The sequence below is a fragment of the Oxyura jamaicensis genome, chromosome 3 (assembly GCF_011077185.1).
Source record: "Oxyura jamaicensis isolate SHBP4307 breed ruddy duck chromosome 3, BPBGC_Ojam_1.0, whole genome shotgun sequence".
Taxonomy (NCBI): domain Eukaryota; kingdom Metazoa; phylum Chordata; class Aves; order Anseriformes; family Anatidae; genus Oxyura; species Oxyura jamaicensis.
In genome coordinates this window covers 88,975,265-88,994,278 of record NC_048895.1, presented here as the reverse complement: position 1 = coordinate 88,994,278, position 19,014 = coordinate 88,975,265, and the positions used below count along the sequence as shown (strand labels likewise).

The window sequence follows — 19,014 nt, the reverse complement described above, 5'->3', positions numbered from 1 at the left end:
GAGGGTAGGAAGGGAGGCAGAAAACTCTCAGCTTTGAGGAACGGATGGCTTGGACGCTGCCCAGAAGTTCAAACTCTCGTTTCATCGGGGTTGGAGGGAGGGGCCCCCAAACCCAGACGTGCAGTGGTGTGTCTCGTGAACTTTGGGAGGGCGCGCTTGTCGCTGGGAGCCGGCCACACCGCCTCGGCATGGCTTTGTTCTCCCTGTCGAGTGGCAGTGGCGGGAGCAGGCAGCCGCCAGGCCGCGGTCTGCTCGCTGACTGACAGTCGCATTTATTAAAATGTCATCCCGTAATTTCCACACCGGATATCTGCTGTAGCGAGCGCTGCCCCGACCCCTCGGAGAGCCTGACTCGCCCTGGGAGCGGGAGAGACGCAGCCGGAGGGGAGGGGGGGAATTAATGTATATTCAGACCTCCTCGGCTACACCCAAATAATCGGGGGGGTGTTGGGGGGGAGGGGGGGGAGAGGGGGAAAAGCACTCACAGCGGCAAGGCACCTACCGCGGAGCTCCCCTGTCATCCCCCAAGACCTCCCCTGCCGCTACGAATGCCCTCCAGTCGCTGCCGCCTCGCAAACTCCGCTGGCAGCTCCCGGGGGTGGGCAGCGCCTCTCCCGCGACGGGGACCCGGACCAGGTCCCCCCCTTGCTGCGGCCCCCCCCCGGGTCCCCCCCACCGCCCCCGGCCCTGCCCGCGCCCCGCTGGACGGCGGCGGCCGGGGGAAGGACCGCGACCCCGCCACAGCCTCCTCCTCGTCCTCCTCTCTCCATCAGGGAACAAATACGGCGTTAATTGCAGCCTCGCTGAGAAAATTGCCATTGTTCCAGTCAAAGGCGGGCGGCACTTTGAAAGGGTTTTTCCTCGGGAGCGCCGTGGCGGTTAATCTGCAGCGCGGAGCCAAAGCGACAGCTCCCGGGGCTGCGACAGAGGGGGGAGGTTGGGGGGGTGGTGCGGGGGGGGAGGCGTTTTTAAAGAAAAAAACAAGAGGAAGGAGATCAAGTGCGGGCTTCCCGCCCCCCACCACTCCTGCCATCCTTTCCCCAGCGGCGGGAGCCGAGGCCCCCAAAAAATCCCTCCCCGACGCAGCCAGCGCCGCTCCCGGGACGCGCTGGGTGCCGAGCGGCCCTGACGTGCCAGACGCCGGGGGCCGGGAGGGGCGCCTGGCACACTCTCTCACAGACACAGACACAGACACACACACTCTCACACACTCAGATTCACAAGCACACACACTCACAAGCACACGCGCGCACCCGCGCGGAACGGTGCGCAGGGGCACGCGCACGCCGCCGCCCCGGGAGAAAGAGGCGGGGGGGGGGGGGGTTGTGCGCACGGGTACGCGCACACAGCCGGCGGCCCCCACGGAGGCTGGCTGGCTGGCTGGCTCGCGCACACACACACACACACACACACACACACACACACACACACAGAGGCGCGCGCGCACACGCGCGCACACGCAGCGGCAGAGCCGCGCGCCCGCTCCCTCCGCGCTCCCCTACGCGGCCGGCGTTCGCACCGCTCGCTCCCCGACATCGGCTGCCGAGGAACCCCCCCCCCCCCCGCCGCTGTCCGGCCCTTAGTGCCCGAGGGGGGAGGAGGAGGGAGGCAAGAGGAATAAGTCCACCAGTACCAACAACAACAACAAAACCCACCAACAAATCTGCACTAGCGCCTGAGTCCTCCTCTTCTCAGACCGTCGCCTGCCTGGCATCGCCGCTCATCGGGCTGCTGTGCTGAGACTTTGTTTCAAGTAAAAAAAAAAAAAAAAAAAGAAAAGAAAAAAAGAAAAAAAAAATCCATCGCTTGCTCAGCCAGTTCCATTTTCCCTCCCCTGCAGTCTCTCTGGTTTGATTTTTTTTTTTTTTTTTTCCTTCATGTGGTTGGATTTGGTGGATCCGGAGCCAAAGCTGCTTTTTTCCCTCGGTGGGGTGTGCGTGTGGCGTGCGGGAGTTTCTCGCCGCGTTTTTTATCTTCTGCTGCTTTTTTTAATCTTGGTTTTGAACCTGAGCCGGGGAAAATGGGAAACGGTGCTTCCGACAGAAGGGGAATCTCTCCATCATTGTTGTTGGGACGTGTGCCTGTGGTGCTAGTCTTTTAGAGAAATAGCCTGACAGCTTTCGGAGTGGAAGGTAAGGGTGCCCGGGGCATTTCCATTTCCCATTTCCAGGGATTACGAGTGGAGAGCTTTTAGCTTGGGATTCCGGGGAGGAGGCGGCGGAGGAGGGGGACAGGCTGTTGCTGAAGGATAGAGAGAGAGACAGCACATACAAAATGATCTCTGCATTTACTTCAGCGCTGCAGTTTAAAAGTTAGAGAAGTCCGTTTGGCGACAGGTCTGCTTCCCCGAGAGTAATTTCCAGCGAGACGAAGAAAACCTGAGGTTTGTGCACGATTGGGGTAATTTTATTGGGGGGGTGGGGTGGGGGGGAGATGTTAGGTTAATAGGAAGTTAAAATAAGAGGAGTCAGTGGGTCTTCTGCTGGGGAAAAAAATAAGTGGAGTGATGGCGCCGTCTATGTTCGGCTATACTACAGTGTCACCTAGAAAATCAGTTTGGGGAATATCCAAACTAAACGCCCGTTTGCTTTTCAGCAGAAAAGGGTTCCCCCCCTTCCCAAGCGGGCAACCTTAAGCCTCCGTGGCCGTCCTTTAACTCCATCCTCCGTGGAAAAGGAAGATTTCATTTAATCTGGGTGCCTAATCCTTTCGGCGAGCAGCTTCCCTCTTGTATTTAGCACTATTGCAAACTAAATGAAATGCTGCCGACCCATTCGATTGGGATGTATGTGCGTGTGTAATACACCGAGGGAGAGGGAGATTAAGACAAAATTGCGTATCAGTAGCTTTGTATGAACAAACACATAACAAAAATGAGGGCTATCTGATTATGTTTCTTCACAGAAAACAGCCTAGCACTGCAGACGTCTTTATTTTTCTAATTTTATAGAGGATGAGAAAAGTCAGAGGCTTTTTCCTTTTCAAATTAAAAAGCATCTAAGGCCCCTTTTTGCTTTCCAGATTATAAAATTAATCCTTTTTCATGGGTGGAATTCCTAATTTAGACACTTATTGTCACATTGGCTTTCAACGCCTACACCATCCTGAATAACACTGCGCAGAACTGCAATGCCTGCAAAGTGCTTCAGAAAAGGGGAAATTGTTTCCAGAATTCCCTATAAGTTTCTATTTTTTTTAAACCTTAAATGCTGTACCGACCCTATTTGGAGAAGGAGGACCATGTTATTCATTGAGATGGATGCTCAGAAAGAGAAAATCTGACTGTGTGGATAGAACTGGCAGCAGCTCTGCTTTTTTTTTTTTTTTTTTTTTTTTTTTTTTTTTAACCGCAGCTATAAAGAGGGTTAGAGTTAGTGCTGCTTTGCCCATTTCAAGATTCGGAGTTTGAATTGTAATCTAGGAGATACGAAAATCTTTTCAAGGGAGCTTAATCTGGTGATTTGCTATGTGTTACGCAATGGGAGACAGAAGATGCCTTGCTGTTTGGTGAGGAGATGAAAAGCTAGGCAAAGACACGTATCAAAACTCAGTAACAGTGTGTGTGTATGTCTGCCTTTGCTTACAGAGCAACAGTGGAAGAGACTGAAATCCAGAGAGTTTTGAAATTAGCTTGGTATCACTTCTGCCTACTTGCCTTTGAAAGCAGAAGGTGAAAAGCTACTTATTTGTAAGGGATACCTCAAAGGTTAATGCTGAAAATGTTCAATTTGATTTTTTGTTGATAACATTACGGAGGTAAATATAACTAATGTTCACTTTATTAACCTAGGCCACTGTTAAGAGAACAGAGCTCTAGAGGAGGCTGTAGCGGTTGACAGGTGCAGTAAAACAGCTTTATTTGGTGATACTAGCAGAGAAAATGTAATATATCATCATTCAAGCACACATCTGCAAAGCCCAGAAGCTAATCAGACAGTACAAGATATTCAGAGTAAGAGGGCAAGTAAGAGACCCAGTACAGTGCAATAGGTTCAGAGGTCCTACTATAGCACTGCAAGCTATATAGAGCTAATGGTTGTAGACACTAATATAGTGGTCCATTTTATATATCCTAAGAGACTGTAGCACATTTGAATTACTATCTTAAAACGTTGGCACTTAGTGGTGGTATCAGACCACCGCTAGTTTCATCTGTCTGTCTTTGTTTCTTTCTCTGATAGTCTCAACATTTTATTAATATATTAATCTTAGTATTTCCTTCGTGGGATTTATTTTTATAAAGACCTCTGTATGCCAGGTGGCCTCTGAATGCATGTAGACATATGGAAGATAATATTCCACCAGTAACAAATACTATTCGGGCTTTTTAAAATTATGGCTGTAATTCTTCACAATTACTTCCCAGACTTAATAGAAAAACCATACATAACAGCAGATGCTACCGGCTATCTTGATCTATTCCAGTGAAATTCTCCATGTGCGTATTGTATGTGCACAGATACGAATATAGCAGGCTACTTATTTACTTTTTGAATAAGTAAATAAATAATTTGTCCAGTCTGTCGGGTAAGGCGTCTAAATTTTTACCTAAGTTGAGCGATTCTAGTCCACGCCATGATGACTACAGCCTAGACAGGAGAGGACATTCCTATTAATAATCTAATAGATTTTTTTTTTTTTTAATTTGGATGTAGAAGATTGGGCTGTCGCGATGGCCACGTGATGGCGCTGTTCACACAGCAGCAAAGCGTTCCCTTGTGTTATAAAATAAAAATTACCTGCCATTCGTTCTGAAAGGGGCTCTAACTGCAAGCTTGAAAACAGCTGGCTCGAATATTGGAAGGAGTTTGGTTTTCAATGCGTGAAGAATTCTACTTGCATTTTCATTTCATTTCATCTCCTGCAGGCCAAATGACATAGGATGAAGGCTGTTCGTAATTTGCTGATTTATATATTTTCCACCTATCTACTGGTTATGTTTGGATTTAATGCTGCCCAAGACTTCTGGTGTTCCACGCTGGTGAAGGGGGTCATTTATGGATCGTATTCTGTAAGTGAAATGTTTCCTAAAAACTTCACAAACTGCACTTGGACACTGGAAAATCCAGATCCGACCAAATATAGTATTTACCTGAAATTTTCCAAAAAGGACTTTAGCTGCTCCAACTTTTCTCTCTTGGCTTATCAGTTTGATCATTTTTCCCACGAAAAAATAAAGGATCTTTTAAAAAATAACCACTCTATAATGCAGCTCTGCGATTCCAAGAATGCTTTTGTATTTCTGCAGTATGATAAGAATTTTATTCAGATACGCCGCGTCTATCCTATCGATTTCCTAGGATTACACAAAAAGGAAGAAGACCAAAAATCCTTCTTTGAGTTTTTGGTGTTGAACAAGGTGAGCCCGAGCCAGTTTGGGTGCCATGTGTTATGCACTTGGTTGGAGAGCTGCTTGAAATCCGAGAACGGGAGAACCGAGTCCTGTGGGATCATGTATACAAAATGCACCTGCCCTCAGCATTTGGGAGAATGGGGAATAGACGACCAGTCCCTGATGTTGCTCAATAATGTGGTGCTGCCCCTCAATGAGCAGACAGAGGGCTGCTTGACCCAGGAGCTGCAAACCACCCAGGTCTGCAACCTCACCAGAGAAGCCAAACGGCCTCCAAAAGAAGGTAGGTACTGCTTGGGGGCGGGGGGGGGGGGGGGTTGGAGGAGGGGAGGGCAGGGAGAGGGAGAGCAGGGGGGCTGAATCCCACACCCGTGTGTAGGTCCTGTTTCTGTCTCTCTTTGATACATTCATCTGACATGCTCTTCACTGCGGCTTGCCTCCAGACGAGGTGAAAGGACTGGAAATGATGTACACTCCCTCTGGGCAAGGAGGGATGCATTCTAATTTCTAAACTGGTCTAGCCTTCAGCATCATGTTCTGCTGAGCAGTACAGAAACTCCTAATATGTAGATTCCCTCTGTTTTCAGCCCTCTCTTACAGTAATGCCCACAGGTGATGAGCCAGGAATCACTCACCATCTCTTTACTGCTACACTCAACTACAAAATCTTGATGAGATCCCTTGACTTTGCAAGGAAAATGTTTCCAAAGGCATGCAGGCATCCTGAGTAGAACACGCAGAGATATGCCGTGGTCAGGACCCCTGGTCCCAACTGTGACAGACTTAAAAACTATAAAACAAATGTGGTTCTCCAGGACAAGCCCTCAGCCCCTGATACCTAGAGATACAAACGACCATGCACAGTCAGCACATGTCTCTTTGACTTGACAGACCCACAGGCTGCTGCTGTGCCCCTTTCCCAGGAGGTGTCAACTTCAGGAGATGAAGGCTTTGCATCTCACAGCAATACTAGTGGGGTGGGTGGATGTGTCAGTCCTGACAGCTGCTTCGTGTCCCCGTTGGAAAAGGTGGGTTGTGGAAGGGTGGGAAGCCAGGAATCCAGCAATTAGAGTGGCAGCCCACTGTCTCTCTGCTTTGCACCTCCTGCTTTGGCCTCCTGATGTTTTGAAGAGGTCTGGGGGTGATTTTAGGAAGGGTGCAGAGGGGAATAGAGGGTGGGAAAGCATAGGTTGAACACAAATTGGAGGTTCTTATGTGCAACCTATGGATGTGGGGGTGCTTCAGAGCAGCCATTCAGGGCAGACAGGAGGTCTTTGCCCCTGCGGCAAGGGATAAATTGTCCAGCCCAGGGTGTTGCATTTTCATGCAGGAAATGTTCCCACTCTCCTTGTTTTCTGCACAGCCGCCACAAAGCTCCCAGTCTGTGGAGAGGCAGCGCCAAGCTCCCAGCCCCCCTAATAGAAGTGGCTTTGTGGAGGAATGTACCATTGACACGTTGTTAAGAGAGGATTTTCTTTAAGTGCAGCCAAGCCCCAGTGCTGTGGGAGAAAAAAAGCTGAACTCGCTCCAGCTGCCGCGGTGCTAGCGGCCGCGGTGCAGGGCCAGAGGGAGGGGAGGGGGACAGGGGACACCTTTGGTGTCCTGCATGTCTCTCCACGCACCCAACAGCTCGGAGCCGGGGAAACGGAGCCATCTGAAATGACAGGGAAGCTCCCCTGCTGTAAACTCCCAGAGAAGCCTGCGCAGCGGCAGGGATGCTATTTAACATCGTTTAGAGCTAATTAGTGCCCCGGGAGGCGGAGGCAGCTCCGGCCTCGGCGCCGGGCTCTGCCCGCGGAGGCAACGGCGAGCAGCTCCCGCAGGGGCCGAGGCGCGTCCCCGGGGATGCTGAGGTGCCACCTCGCCGCTGGGGACAGGGGACACAGCGGGGAGAACAGACCGCCGAGTTCCCTTCGTAGCTATCCCGAAAATAGTCTGGGTTCCAGGGGATGTGTGTCTCCCGTGTAAAACACCCACTTTCTGTCCTTAGCAGAGAGAAGGACAGAGAATGCTTAGGGCAAATACTGCATTATTATTATTTTTTTTTTTTTTTTTTTTTTTTTTATTCCCCCGTAAATTTTGAAATACATTTGCAATGTATTTTCTTTTCGGTCTCAGTCACATTTTAATTCTTGCCCTAATTGCCCTGGATATTTCCTTGATAAACAGTATTGTTAGAGTGGGTGGAAATTTTATTCTTTAGGTGAAAAGTATTCTTCATTTGTTTTGCCACAGTACTTCTTAAGTGTGTGTGTGTGTGCACGGCTGAGAATTTTAACAATAATAGAAATATTTCAATGTTTTATTTAATTACTCCATGCACTTGGAAATTGTTCATCAGACTGTTACTGAAAGTTAAAATCAGTTAGCAAATTAAGCCTCATGGTCCTTCTCAAAAGCAGAATGCTCTTTGTCTTCCAGTTCAGTGTTTGAAGCATTTTTTTGCATTTCCTACAGAAGGTTAACAATCTGCAAGAGAGGTGTGTCGATTCCTTTTCTGTAGTCAGATACATATTTATCAAGCATGTCAGTCAGTGTATTTGTTTGTATAAAGCTGGCTTGTGGTTCAGTTGGAGGCTTTACTGAGGGATCAAAATGTTCAATATACCTACCACTAACATGATGCAATTCATCATTTGTGTCAGCAAACATTTGGGGAAGAAATGGGAAAGTTCCTTTCATGGGCAACTTGGTTCGAGTTAGACCAACACAGGTAGTAAAAATAAGAGTGACCAATAACAGTGAAAGGTTTCTTGTTGTTAGTATTCATAGCGCTAAATGAAAGTGCAGTTTTATTAATGTCAGTTGAGTTTTGAAGGGAACTACCATACCACTGTTGCTTATCACTTTGAGAGAGCTCTGGACTTGGTGAGATTGTATTTTAAGAATTTGTGCATTACTTTGAGGTTTGGTACTGTCATTGCCTAGCAATGGCTTTCGGAAAAGACCTGACAGATTTCTTACAAGATTCTGCATACTCTCCCATCCTTCAGATTTGCTTTCATCAAGCTTGACTACATGAAATACAAAATCTCTCTCCAAAACTATTTCTAGCTCCCTTCAAGAACCATATTGTAAATAGAGAACATTTAGATTAAAGCCTACTGCTTCTTTTTTGAACCTCTGTAGATTTTTATAATTTTGAATATGATAAATGGCTTAGGAAAATGGATGAAAGACAGTATTTTTCCTTTTCAAAAATTTGCAGCATTTTACAAAAGATGTGACAAGTACACAATGGATGATTGTGTTTCTAAAAGTGCTGAAGAGTGTTGAACAATAAAAGGAACTAGGTCAAAAAAGGAATCTGTAACCATTATTTTTTTTTTTTAATAAAATGGTTTGAAAATATGTAGCTTAACTAGCATGTCTTCCATAGGCAGATCATCACTGGTGTCACTGATTAAAGCAATATTGAAAATCACCACGTTTTCACCGACCCAGTTTCATTGTATCTTGATGCTTTTCCATAGTCTTACATCTGAGATGCTTAACTTGGATCAAAGCACTAGCAAATAGATCTCAGTGAAGGGTCTGAATTCAAGAGCTTAAAGGAATTTGTCCTCTTGATGTTCAGTGCTCGACTGAAGTATCACATGAAGTTTCTGTCAATATGACAGGGCTCAGGTCCAACTTTGGTGGACATGTAAGCCTTTGTATGTAGTCAATCCATATATTTTTATGAATGATGTAATAAGAACGCAAAAATTTATTTTCTCATTGTGACCACTACAAAACATTTTTTTTTAATGTAATGGTTTACTTAGACAGAAACTTTATTTTGGATTTTTTTGTTATAAAACAATATAAATATTTATTTTGTCCTCTTACATTCATCAGCAGAAGAGAAGGAGAGGGGAGAAATTCACATTAATTAAGTCTTGGTAATTGGAGCTCCAGATGTAATTTTGTATATCATGTTCATTCAGTATAAATAAATAATTATTATTAATTATTACAATTATCATTATTATTATTGGAATGTGACATTGTTCTACTTTGTCATAAATTCTAATCGCTTGCTGCACATTGGCATCTCAGCACATTGGCATCTCAGCATTTGGCAACTGTTGGGTTTTTGTTTGGTTGATTCTAATTTCAGACCTGAAAGCAACAGGGATCTCTCACCAGATTTACTATTTATGTCCCTTTAATACAATAATTTGCGATATATTGTTGAATAGGAGTAAAATGCAAATAGTATTGTGAAATTTTCATGGCATATATGCATTTATTTATATGTCATTCCATGAATGCCCAACTCTTGTTGCACACATTTAAGATGTGTTTATAATATTCATCACATACTCAGAGATGACTAGGTGGCTGAGTAGGTTGGACATCCCTCATCAGAAAATCATATGCTGTAGTAACATGTCATAGTATGGCTTTTTCAGAGGATTTAAGCTGTTAAATCAATGCAGCATTTGTAATTTCTGAAGATCAAAAATTACAAAATGAAGTCTAACATCCTCACAGAGATATTTAAAATTTAGTGCATTAACAACTATTTAATATTAAAGTGAAAAAAAGAAAATGTTCAGACAATTTCCATTACAATAGGAAATATATATATATAAATAGCTTTGCTTCAAGATGTTTTTTTTTTTTTTAATAAAAATAATAAAAAAAAAGGTTTGGTTAGTAAATATGTTTGGTTATGTATATATGTCTGAGTTGTAATTTCTTTGGTATCACAATTTATATCAGTACTTTTCACTCTTAAGAAGATGGCATGTTATTAATTTTGGGAGGAAATGTCAGCCTTCTGCAAGAGTTTGTCCAGTGATATCGCAGGTGTACTATATAGGATATGAACACTGGTTTTCCATAACTCAAACATAAATCTTTGTTGACTTCAATGAAATAGCATGCAAGAAGCTGCTCTGTAACCTAAACGGTGATCTAGATTCACCAACTCACCTTTGTAAACTTGAATTAAACCTCTATTTATGTGCATTATTACACATCAAACATCATGGAGACCTGTTCTCAGGTGGGGACAAATTCTACTAAAGACTTCCACTTTAAGATCACTGAATCTAAGTAGAAGACGATGATAAAGAATGGGGAATGCATGTATATATGTATATATATATGTATATATATATATATAGTGTTGAGACTGAAGACAAAAAATAACTGAATTAGAAACAGAAGTCCTTAATGAGGAACAGCACTTGCTGCTGGTGCTTGTGAACAAGAACTCAATAGCACCAAGTTCTGTACCACCAAATATTTCAGACAAGTCAGGTCTTTGTTTGCTTTTGTCATACGAGTAAGCCATGATTTTTTTCCTCAAATACTTTTATTACAATTTGTCTGGCTGGGCAGAGTAGAGTACCCAATGGCTTTACAGCACTTTAGACCTGTCCTTGAGTGTACTTTTGACTAATGTGTAAGTGTTCACATGTACAACAGGCATTAACAGCTGTTAATGGTGATTCTGTTTACATAGTAGGATTTTAGTTATTAGGTCTCAGTGACATTACATGGAATTATATTATGACATTATGGAAGTACTGCATTTCTTATTTTGTAGTGTTTTTACCTATGCATATATATTTTATAAATGTATATAACATAGTGATTCTGTGGTCTATTACACATTCTTTTAAAAACAACTTCTCCTCTCCTGTTTAGAGCTATCCATATTGCTGTTTTGTTTAGTTTTCTGCTTGCAAAAGCATAGGAAAATGTGCTTTGTGTGTTGGTATACACAAGGGAATATTCAGAAGAGACTTTATTTTTCTCTTCTTTGGGAATTAATTTTATGAAGTTCATTCAGTTGTGTTTTATCAAAGGATTCCAACTCAAAGTTGTAGTCTTCAAATCGAAGTTTAGCTGCTCATTTATAAATATGCAGTAATTGTAATAAAACAAAGGTCACTGCAGAATTCCATTGAGCATTATTTGCATTCACTGTTAACAAGAAATATAAAATACTCCTTAGGATAGAGAAAGTTGTACATGATATAAAATACAAATTTACAAATTATACATCATTGATACATGAATATTTCAGAGTTAGAGCCCTTTATGCTAGTTAAATCTCAACAGGAAGACAGTCATTTTTTCCAAAGGTGTTCTCAGTTTTGTTAATCTATAAGTTACAAATAAGGTTTATATCAAATTAATGATGATTTTTTTCTGATGGACTAGCCACCATCAGAATTAATTAAACCAATCTATAATAACTGTGTATGAGATTACTGTTGTTACTTTACTCTTCAATGGACGAATTATTGTCCTTAATAAAAGCAAATTCCTAATGTTATAAATATAATTAAGTCTAAATAAAAATTAGATGAGAGTCCACAGAGTAGATGTGAAACAGTGATACAATGTGTTCTTTCCATCAATTGCAAATTATTTCACAATTTATATTAATTCTATCATTTCAGGTTCCTTATGCTTCTTTCTGTTTAGTTTTAGTTTTGAATGCATCCTTGACACTGGGTAGAGTGAAACACATGCACTGAAAAAAATGCTAATTTGTAACTGCTTGTTGCCTTCTTGTCTCTTTTAGCTAGTATTCTCTTAATGTATTTCCCTTCAGCTTCTGTGGTTTTTGTTCTTTGCTTTCTGAAGGTGAAGGAAGACTTATGATATAGTCAGATTAGCATCCTTGGTGTGTGTAGTTGAAATTTGGAAGCAAGCTGTTCTATAGTTACTCAGTTCAAATTTTATTTATATCTACCTGAAATGAAAACAGAACAAAGAAAAACAAACAAACAAAAAATTTGAATGACATCCGTTGTTTGGTAGTTTGATAGAAAAAAGGTAACAATGGGCCTTTTTGGCAAGTTTTCCACAAGTTGCTTTCTTTTAATTCATCAGTAAATGTAAAACTGGTTGGGTGTTGGCTTTGGTTCCTATTGTTCTTCAGATATTAATTGTTCAGATGTCAATTATGCAGAGACACCATTTATTTATAGTATGGTTTGTATCTTTCATCTATTGCTGGTTGTTGTGTGCCTTTAAACAGATTCGCTGAAGGATGATGGGGGGTTGAAGGATCAAGAGACCAATTCTCCAGCTCCTAACTGTAGAAAATGAACCAAACTTATTTTCTAACTACAGTTGGAAATACCTTTTGTTATAAGGGAATATGTTCAGCCTTGCCTCCACTGAGGTATATTACAAGTTGCTTGTGTCAATCTGAGACCTGCTGAGGCTGCTGAGATGGCTCTGTCTTCATTCCTTTCCCTTTGCTGAACTATTTCAGCACATGACATGAGCCAAGCAGAAAATTATTCAGCTATAGTTTTTGTTTATGTAGTGTTGTTTTTTGTTTGTTTGTTTTGGGGGGGGCAGAGGGGTGTTATTCGTTGCTTTGTTTGCTTTGTTTTGCTTTACTCTTGTTAGGTGTTCTCGATGTTGGGTGAGTGTGCTACAGTGGCCCAACAGAGCCTCCATCGGTATCAAAAAATGGCACAAGAAATTGCTGGAAAGGAAAAGCTGTGCTGGTGTAGCCAGGTTTAGGTTGGTTTAGGCCCAAAAAATATTTTATCAAAAAAGCAGTTAAAAACATCACTCTTGACCATTCTTTTGCATGTGTTAGCAGCCAGTTACACAATTCTATATTTCTAGGCAAATATATTGGCTTCAGTTTCAGTATTACCAGTGGATCCTTCAAAATAGTGTCCAAGATATGTGTGTTCAACCAGAACTTCCCACTGATCACTAAAGAGTTGTGCAAATTGCTGTGAAAGTATGCACAGAGTGCCCAGAGATGATTCTGTGAAGCCCTTGAAACTCATTCCTGTAGTGCAGCTGGAAAGGGTTTAAATTACAGATTAGAAAATCAGGGAACTGAATTAGTGCTATTTATTCCTTTGAAGGAATAGTGTTGCCCATGCTTCATGTAAGAGGAAAACTTTTTTTTTTTTTTTTTTTTTGTCCTTAAAGGATTTTGGAAAATATTAAATCTTAAGATTTCATGTGGAATCTCTTTGAATCCGAAATGGTTCACTTTTCTCACACATTTTTTTTGCTTTTCTCATGTATGAATATGTCCTTTGCAGTCCCTTCTGTTAATGTGCACATAGAGGAGGTGAGTTGTCTGCAAAGCTGGGCACATCAGCTTGAACAATGAGTTACGTTTTTATCTTTGGAAATGTTTTGTTTGTTCTGCAGCATTGGCTGGTGTCTGCACTGATTGGCACACATTCAGGTGCTCCATACTGCTAGGTTTGAAGGCTGATGGATGTGCTTCATACGAATGAAGGAAAAGAGGAAAAAGATTCAGCACTGCAGGAATAATATGAGTACAGAGCTTAGTCCAGCTGGTCCTGTCTCCACCAAATGTCTAGGAAGGTACTGACAATACAGAGAGTGTCATGAGTTTGCTGTCCTTGGAGGGGAGGAGGGTTCCAAGGCTGGGATAATAGCCAGTCCCAGCACCTGGTAAAGTTATGGCAGTTATGTATAGGACCATAGGGCTTCAGCTGATTATGCTATTATTTGGGTTCATAAATCCAATAAATATGAAGCTAAATGCTTGAAGGAGAATTACAATCAGAAGAAAAGTTTGATAATTATTGTCCTGGGAGCAATGTAATATACTTAAACATAATTGGAGCAAGGCCTGGAACCTATGCTTTCCTGTCTTGCAAATGAATGTTCAAATTATTGCATATCTCTGTAGTCCAATGAATATGTAATTTATCCACAAAAATCAGTGCAGTTTCAGATTTGGGAAAAAAATCAAGGCTATTCCTGTTCCTTGACCAGACAAACCTTCTGAGATCCAGAGCCACTGAGTCCAAATTGCTGCAGGTGCTGCAGTTGATTACAGGGTGATGAGGTCAGGGTTAGTAGTAGATTGTAAAAGGAGGGTTCCATCTTTGATTATGGTTCATACAAAGTTTGGTCAAGTAGATATGGTCCAAGCCCACCTTTTATATTAGACCCTACTGCTAAATAGGTGGAAGTGACTCTCAGGAGTTTGCCACTTCTCACAGCTAAGGAAATGCCCAGACTCTTATGTGCACCTTGTGCACGTTGCTTGTGGCTCTTCGACACCAGTAGGTATGAGCTGCTCTGGGATGACCATTTTGGAGATCCACATTTCAGATGTAGGCCTTGTGGGGCATGTAAATTTATTTGGTTTGTTTTGTAAATACAGCTTCTGTAAATCACTCCATTCTCCATAGTACTGCTTTAATAGAAATGCCTCGCCTTCTGGTGAAATTATGAGAATAAATACATCAAAACTTATAGGATACTCAGTAAGCAGTATTATACAAGTACTTAATCCATATAGATTATGCCATCAATATATCTTTCAACCTGAAAGATATATATAGATATATATATTTCTCACAGTTCTGATGAAAATCAAATCTGTATTGGCTTCAGGTATTTTGCAGTGCTTGAAGTGCAAGTTTGATTTTACTGACTGTTTTTCAGATGAAATATATAACAGGAATGAATGAATATTACATTTATCTGCTGTTACATACTTTTAAGATTTTGGATAATGGATTTTTGTCCTGGTTAAGTTTGAAGTGTTGCAAAAAAAAATAGTTTGATAACATAACATGTATAGTAACTTTACAGTTAAAGATTTTCTATAATAAGTAAGGCATGAAGAGGAACCCAGGCATACTTGAATGTAGCATCTAAATGATTTTCAGACATGACTGGATTCATGCTTTTTTGTTCACTTGCACATAATTAATCTCAATGAATCAATAGGATTATTCATGTAAATGAGATTTAATTAAAAGGTTTGCCAGTAAAGACCCTTAAATGAAAATGTGGATACTTTTTATATATATAGTCAATATTAGAACAAAAAACAATTATTTTATTATTAATGGGATTAATTTGGTTCCAGATTCAGAAAACTAAAATTGTAGTGGTTAATATCATCTTGAACAGTAACATGTTTTTGTTATGTTACCATATATGCAAAATTAAATATAAGTTGAAGTTTTCTTTCTGGAACAAACAGATTTTTCGAAAAGAGGTTTTCAAGAATTCCATTTTATTCAGCAGCTTTCTCTCTTGCATATGGCGTAGCATCTTTATATGTTTTATGAACTTAATTCAAGGATTATTGTTCCTGTTTTTTTTTTGTTTTTTTTTTTGACCTTTCGGAATTTAGTTTCATTATATTACATGATTATGATTTGCGCTTCATTTTTCTAAGGATAGCCAGTAGAAGTGACATTTTGAACATCTTGGATGTTTAACAGTTCTTTCAATGCTCTCTATTGATTCATCCAAGAAACTAAAATTTGGGGTAGTTTCCTTAATTGGGCAGTAATCAATCTAACCTAACAATTTTGTTTCCTCTTCTTGTTTCCTCTATTAAATTAAAATTACATTACCAACTCTCTGTTTCCTTTTTGGAAATGGCTTTATGCAATATATCCACCTGAAATCTGCAATGATGTCCCAAATCATTTGTGTTTTATGAATATCTTAATTTCTCAAGGGTTAATGTTACATTCCAAATACTGCTGTGGTCAAAAAAGCAGCACACATCAAGCAAAGACTTTGCTATTAGTTTATCTAAAAATTTAAGAGTGTAATAAAGGATTACAACAGAATATATATATATATAAATATATATAGAATATATATATAAATAATAAAATAAATAAAGCATTTGAAATAAATAATTAAATAAAATTTGAAATAAATAATAAAATAAATAAAGCATTTGAAGAACAAGCTTAATAATAACATGGATATATGTACCCACCTCCTCTTAGCTACCTTTTTTGTGTGCAGTGCCCCTTGCAGTGCCCCTTTCAGTGCTCCTCTAGTCTAAAGATTTTTGGCATCAGTCATGGAGCAGGGCTGTACAGAGTTATCAGTGTTTGAAGGAATTCCCATGAAGGAATTCTCTGTTTGGTCACGTTCTTTTCACTCAGTGGTCTGCCTGGGCCTATTTTTGTGTGTTTTTTTGACATGCTTTTACATATTTACTGGCTTGCAGCTTCGTCTTATACCTGAGTTTACTATATAAGGACTGTCTTACATAAGCAGGATAAATATTCTTTGTTTTTATTGTTTCTGCACTACTTTGACTGATCATGCATGTATTCTTAGCTTTGGGATCCTGACTACCAACCTGAGCACCTCATTAACCCTGTTGAACCTGTGCTCTTCTGCAATGCATCCAGTATCTCCCCTTTGGAGGCTCTCATACGATGACTATCCTTTTCAATTATTACCATTATCATTATGCTGGGATAATAAGTACATCATTCTATACAGACCTAGTATTTTTTTTTGCAACCAACTATTTAAATAGAAATATGGTTATACTGACTGCTTATATAAAGCAAAAGTTAAACAAATCAGGCAATAGCTGTCTGATCATTTGAACAAACTTAAACAAAGCTCCAGGAAGAATAAGACAGGTTCAGACAACATTTGACATGTCCTGAGGCATTTTACTGGCAACATCAGTACAGTATTTATTGGGACACAGGGCTACACTAAAACCCCTTTAGAATTAATCAGCAAGAATGACACTGGTTATCTACATAGTACATTATTATTATTATTATTTTTTCCCATTGAATGTGTCCAGGAGCTTCTGTTAAAACAGAATTTGTTAAAACAATTCAGCATTCTAAAGCCTGCATTTTTGTTGTTGTTGTTGTTAGATGAACAAAATAGTACCTCTTTATTGGTTTATATTTGGCAAATATGACAAATGGTTTCACTTTAGACCCATCTGGCCAAAACCAGGAATCATTTTGGTGGCCATTGCCTGATGTTGAGTTATGATTGATAAAATTATGACAGAAACATATGCTTTTTGATTTTTTTTTTTATGTTACTGTTTTGTTTTGTTTTGTTTCTATAAGTTTGGTTTCACATTCACCTCTAAATATATCCTTTCTCCAAACATTTTGAGTCCATGGTATATGTTAGAACATGAAACTGAGAGTTATTTCATGTTCTACAACCACTGTCAGAGAGTTTCTTTCTGAGAAGGAATTAAATATGAAGAACTGGAAGTTAAGGTTTATTGTACAATGAGGTATGAAAGAATACAGAGCCCTAAAGGCTTTAAGTATATACAGTAAAGATTATAAAAAAACATGACAAGCAGATCATCTTAACCACAGCATTTCTAATTTACTTAGATGCAATGAAGTGAGAAATCCAAAAGGCAGCATCTAGGATGTTTTGATGTTTGAGTGAAACTGTTCAGCAATTATTAGATTTCAGAGGTTGGCAAATGCCTTAAAAAATATCTTAGTATCTTATAATAATGTTATGACATGTTGTGTCAACATTTTTTTTTTTTTTTTTACATTTCTAAGGTCTATTTTCTATTGAAACAGCTAAGTATGGAAGTCCTCAGATTCAGACAATATTTTGCATTAAAATTGGTGTGGATGTATTTATAATAGAGCAGCTATTCTTTCAAAATGATCTGTTTGCTACTTTTATAGCTGAGAGAGATCTCAATTAAAAATAACATTTATTTTGCTAGCAGCACAGAATGGTGTGAATTGCATAGCCTTTTTCCCATAGATCATTGTAATGTGTCTGATATCAACCAAGAATTGAAGTCTTGCCCAGTCAGACTTTTCTCACAGCTCAGTTATCATTATAACTGCTTAGCTTATGTTTCATGGCTACTTAGGATCTTTGTACATTTTAAAAGAGAATGCTATCACCTAAAAGTTGCCCTTTTGGCAAATTAAAGAAAATCACTGTGCTATGCTGAAATGTGGACCTTTTTGAAGAGATTTTTGGATTAAAAATCAAACGAAATGCTTAAAATTCAGAAAATATTTGTGTCAAAGGTATGGATTATTTACAAATAAATAAATAAGTTGAGACTAGATACAGGGTACACTCGAGATTTCTTGGGAAAAATACTGAAGATGCTGAGTGTTCTCTTCTAGAGAAAGACACTATTTCGATATGATACCAAGATGACACCAAGATGATATCTGATAACTGTGATATAATTAGCAATCCTGCCATTTCAGGACAGGGATCCCTTTGGCATGCAGGCAAAAAGTCCCTTGGTATTCTTCTTTGTTCCTTTGGCAGACTCACATTGCTCATGGTAGTAGCGATGCATTGGCGAAGACACAAAGTGCTGTGTTGATCAGAGAATATATTATGTGCATGCTAACTTGAAGGATGATCACACACTGTTTCTCTCATAAGACAGACCCTCAGGCCACAAAGTCCATTACAGCATATTTGTTATTTGTAACTTGCAGCTCTCTTTTAGAAATTGTCACATTGCCCTAACGGAGTTCACAGTGAAATACTGAGCAGGCTTCTTGGTTTGTAACTCATAATAAAAGGTTTATACATTCTTAAATTTCCCTTGAAACTATTGTGGCTCTAAGTATTTCCCCGCCCCCCCCCCCCCTTGGTCTCCCTGCAGTTTCTCTTGTCTCAAGGTTGTTGCCTTTTTGCATTACTCTTTAAGATAAACCCTCAGATTTCCCAGAAGCTTGCACTTTCACAGAACTCGGTCTTATTAGTACTCTAAGCTTTCAGTTTACCCCTTCTGGGAGATAAAATAGTTGAAGCAAACAAACACAGAAGCTTTGCAGGAAGTTTTTTTTTTTAAAGAAAAAGAAAACGAAAAAGGAAAGGAAAGGAAAGGAAAGGAAAGAAAAGAAAAGAAAAGAAAAGAAAAGAAAAGAAAAGAAAAGAAA

The 19,014-nt window shown here is 40.3% G+C and overlaps 1 protein-coding gene and 2 long non-coding RNA genes across 8 annotated transcripts in view; 1 reads left to right on the top strand and 2 right to left on the bottom strand.

The window, feature by feature from the left end:
• LOC118165038 overlaps nt 1–1,772 on the bottom strand; it is a 67,010-nt gene extending 65,238 nt beyond the window's left edge. The window contains exon 1 of the long non-coding RNA XR_004749828.1: nt 1,656–1,772. This is a non-coding gene — a long non-coding RNA (uncharacterized LOC118165038). The remainder of the gene's footprint in view (nt 1–1,655) is intronic.
• A 147-nt stretch (nt 1,773–1,919) lies between these two features.
• The window catches only part of ADGRB3 (adhesion G protein-coupled receptor B3), a 467,103-nt gene continuing 450,008 nt past the window's right edge, over nt 1,920–19,014 (top strand). Inside the window, exons 1-3 of one of the 6 annotated variants that reach the window (XM_035322902.1) lie at nt 1,921–2,132; nt 2,297–2,383; nt 4,868–5,636. In XM_035322902.1, coding sequence (XP_035178793.1) covers nt 4,883–5,636 — 754 coding nt within the window. In that variant the 5' untranslated portion in view covers nt 1,921–2,132; nt 2,297–2,383; nt 4,868–4,882. Of the gene's footprint in view, nt 2,133–2,296; nt 2,384–4,867; nt 5,637–19,014 lie in introns of those variants that run through there. The other 5 variants (XM_035322904.1, XM_035322905.1, XM_035322901.1 and 2 more) reach the window with 5 other exon arrangements.
• Nucleotides 6,220–17,808, bottom strand: LOC118165043. The gene is made up of 3 exons (XR_004749833.1): nt 17,430–17,808; nt 17,287–17,291; nt 6,220–6,230 (listed from the first exon to the last, which is right to left on the bottom strand). It is a non-coding gene; the product is annotated as an uncharacterized LOC118165043 (long non-coding RNA).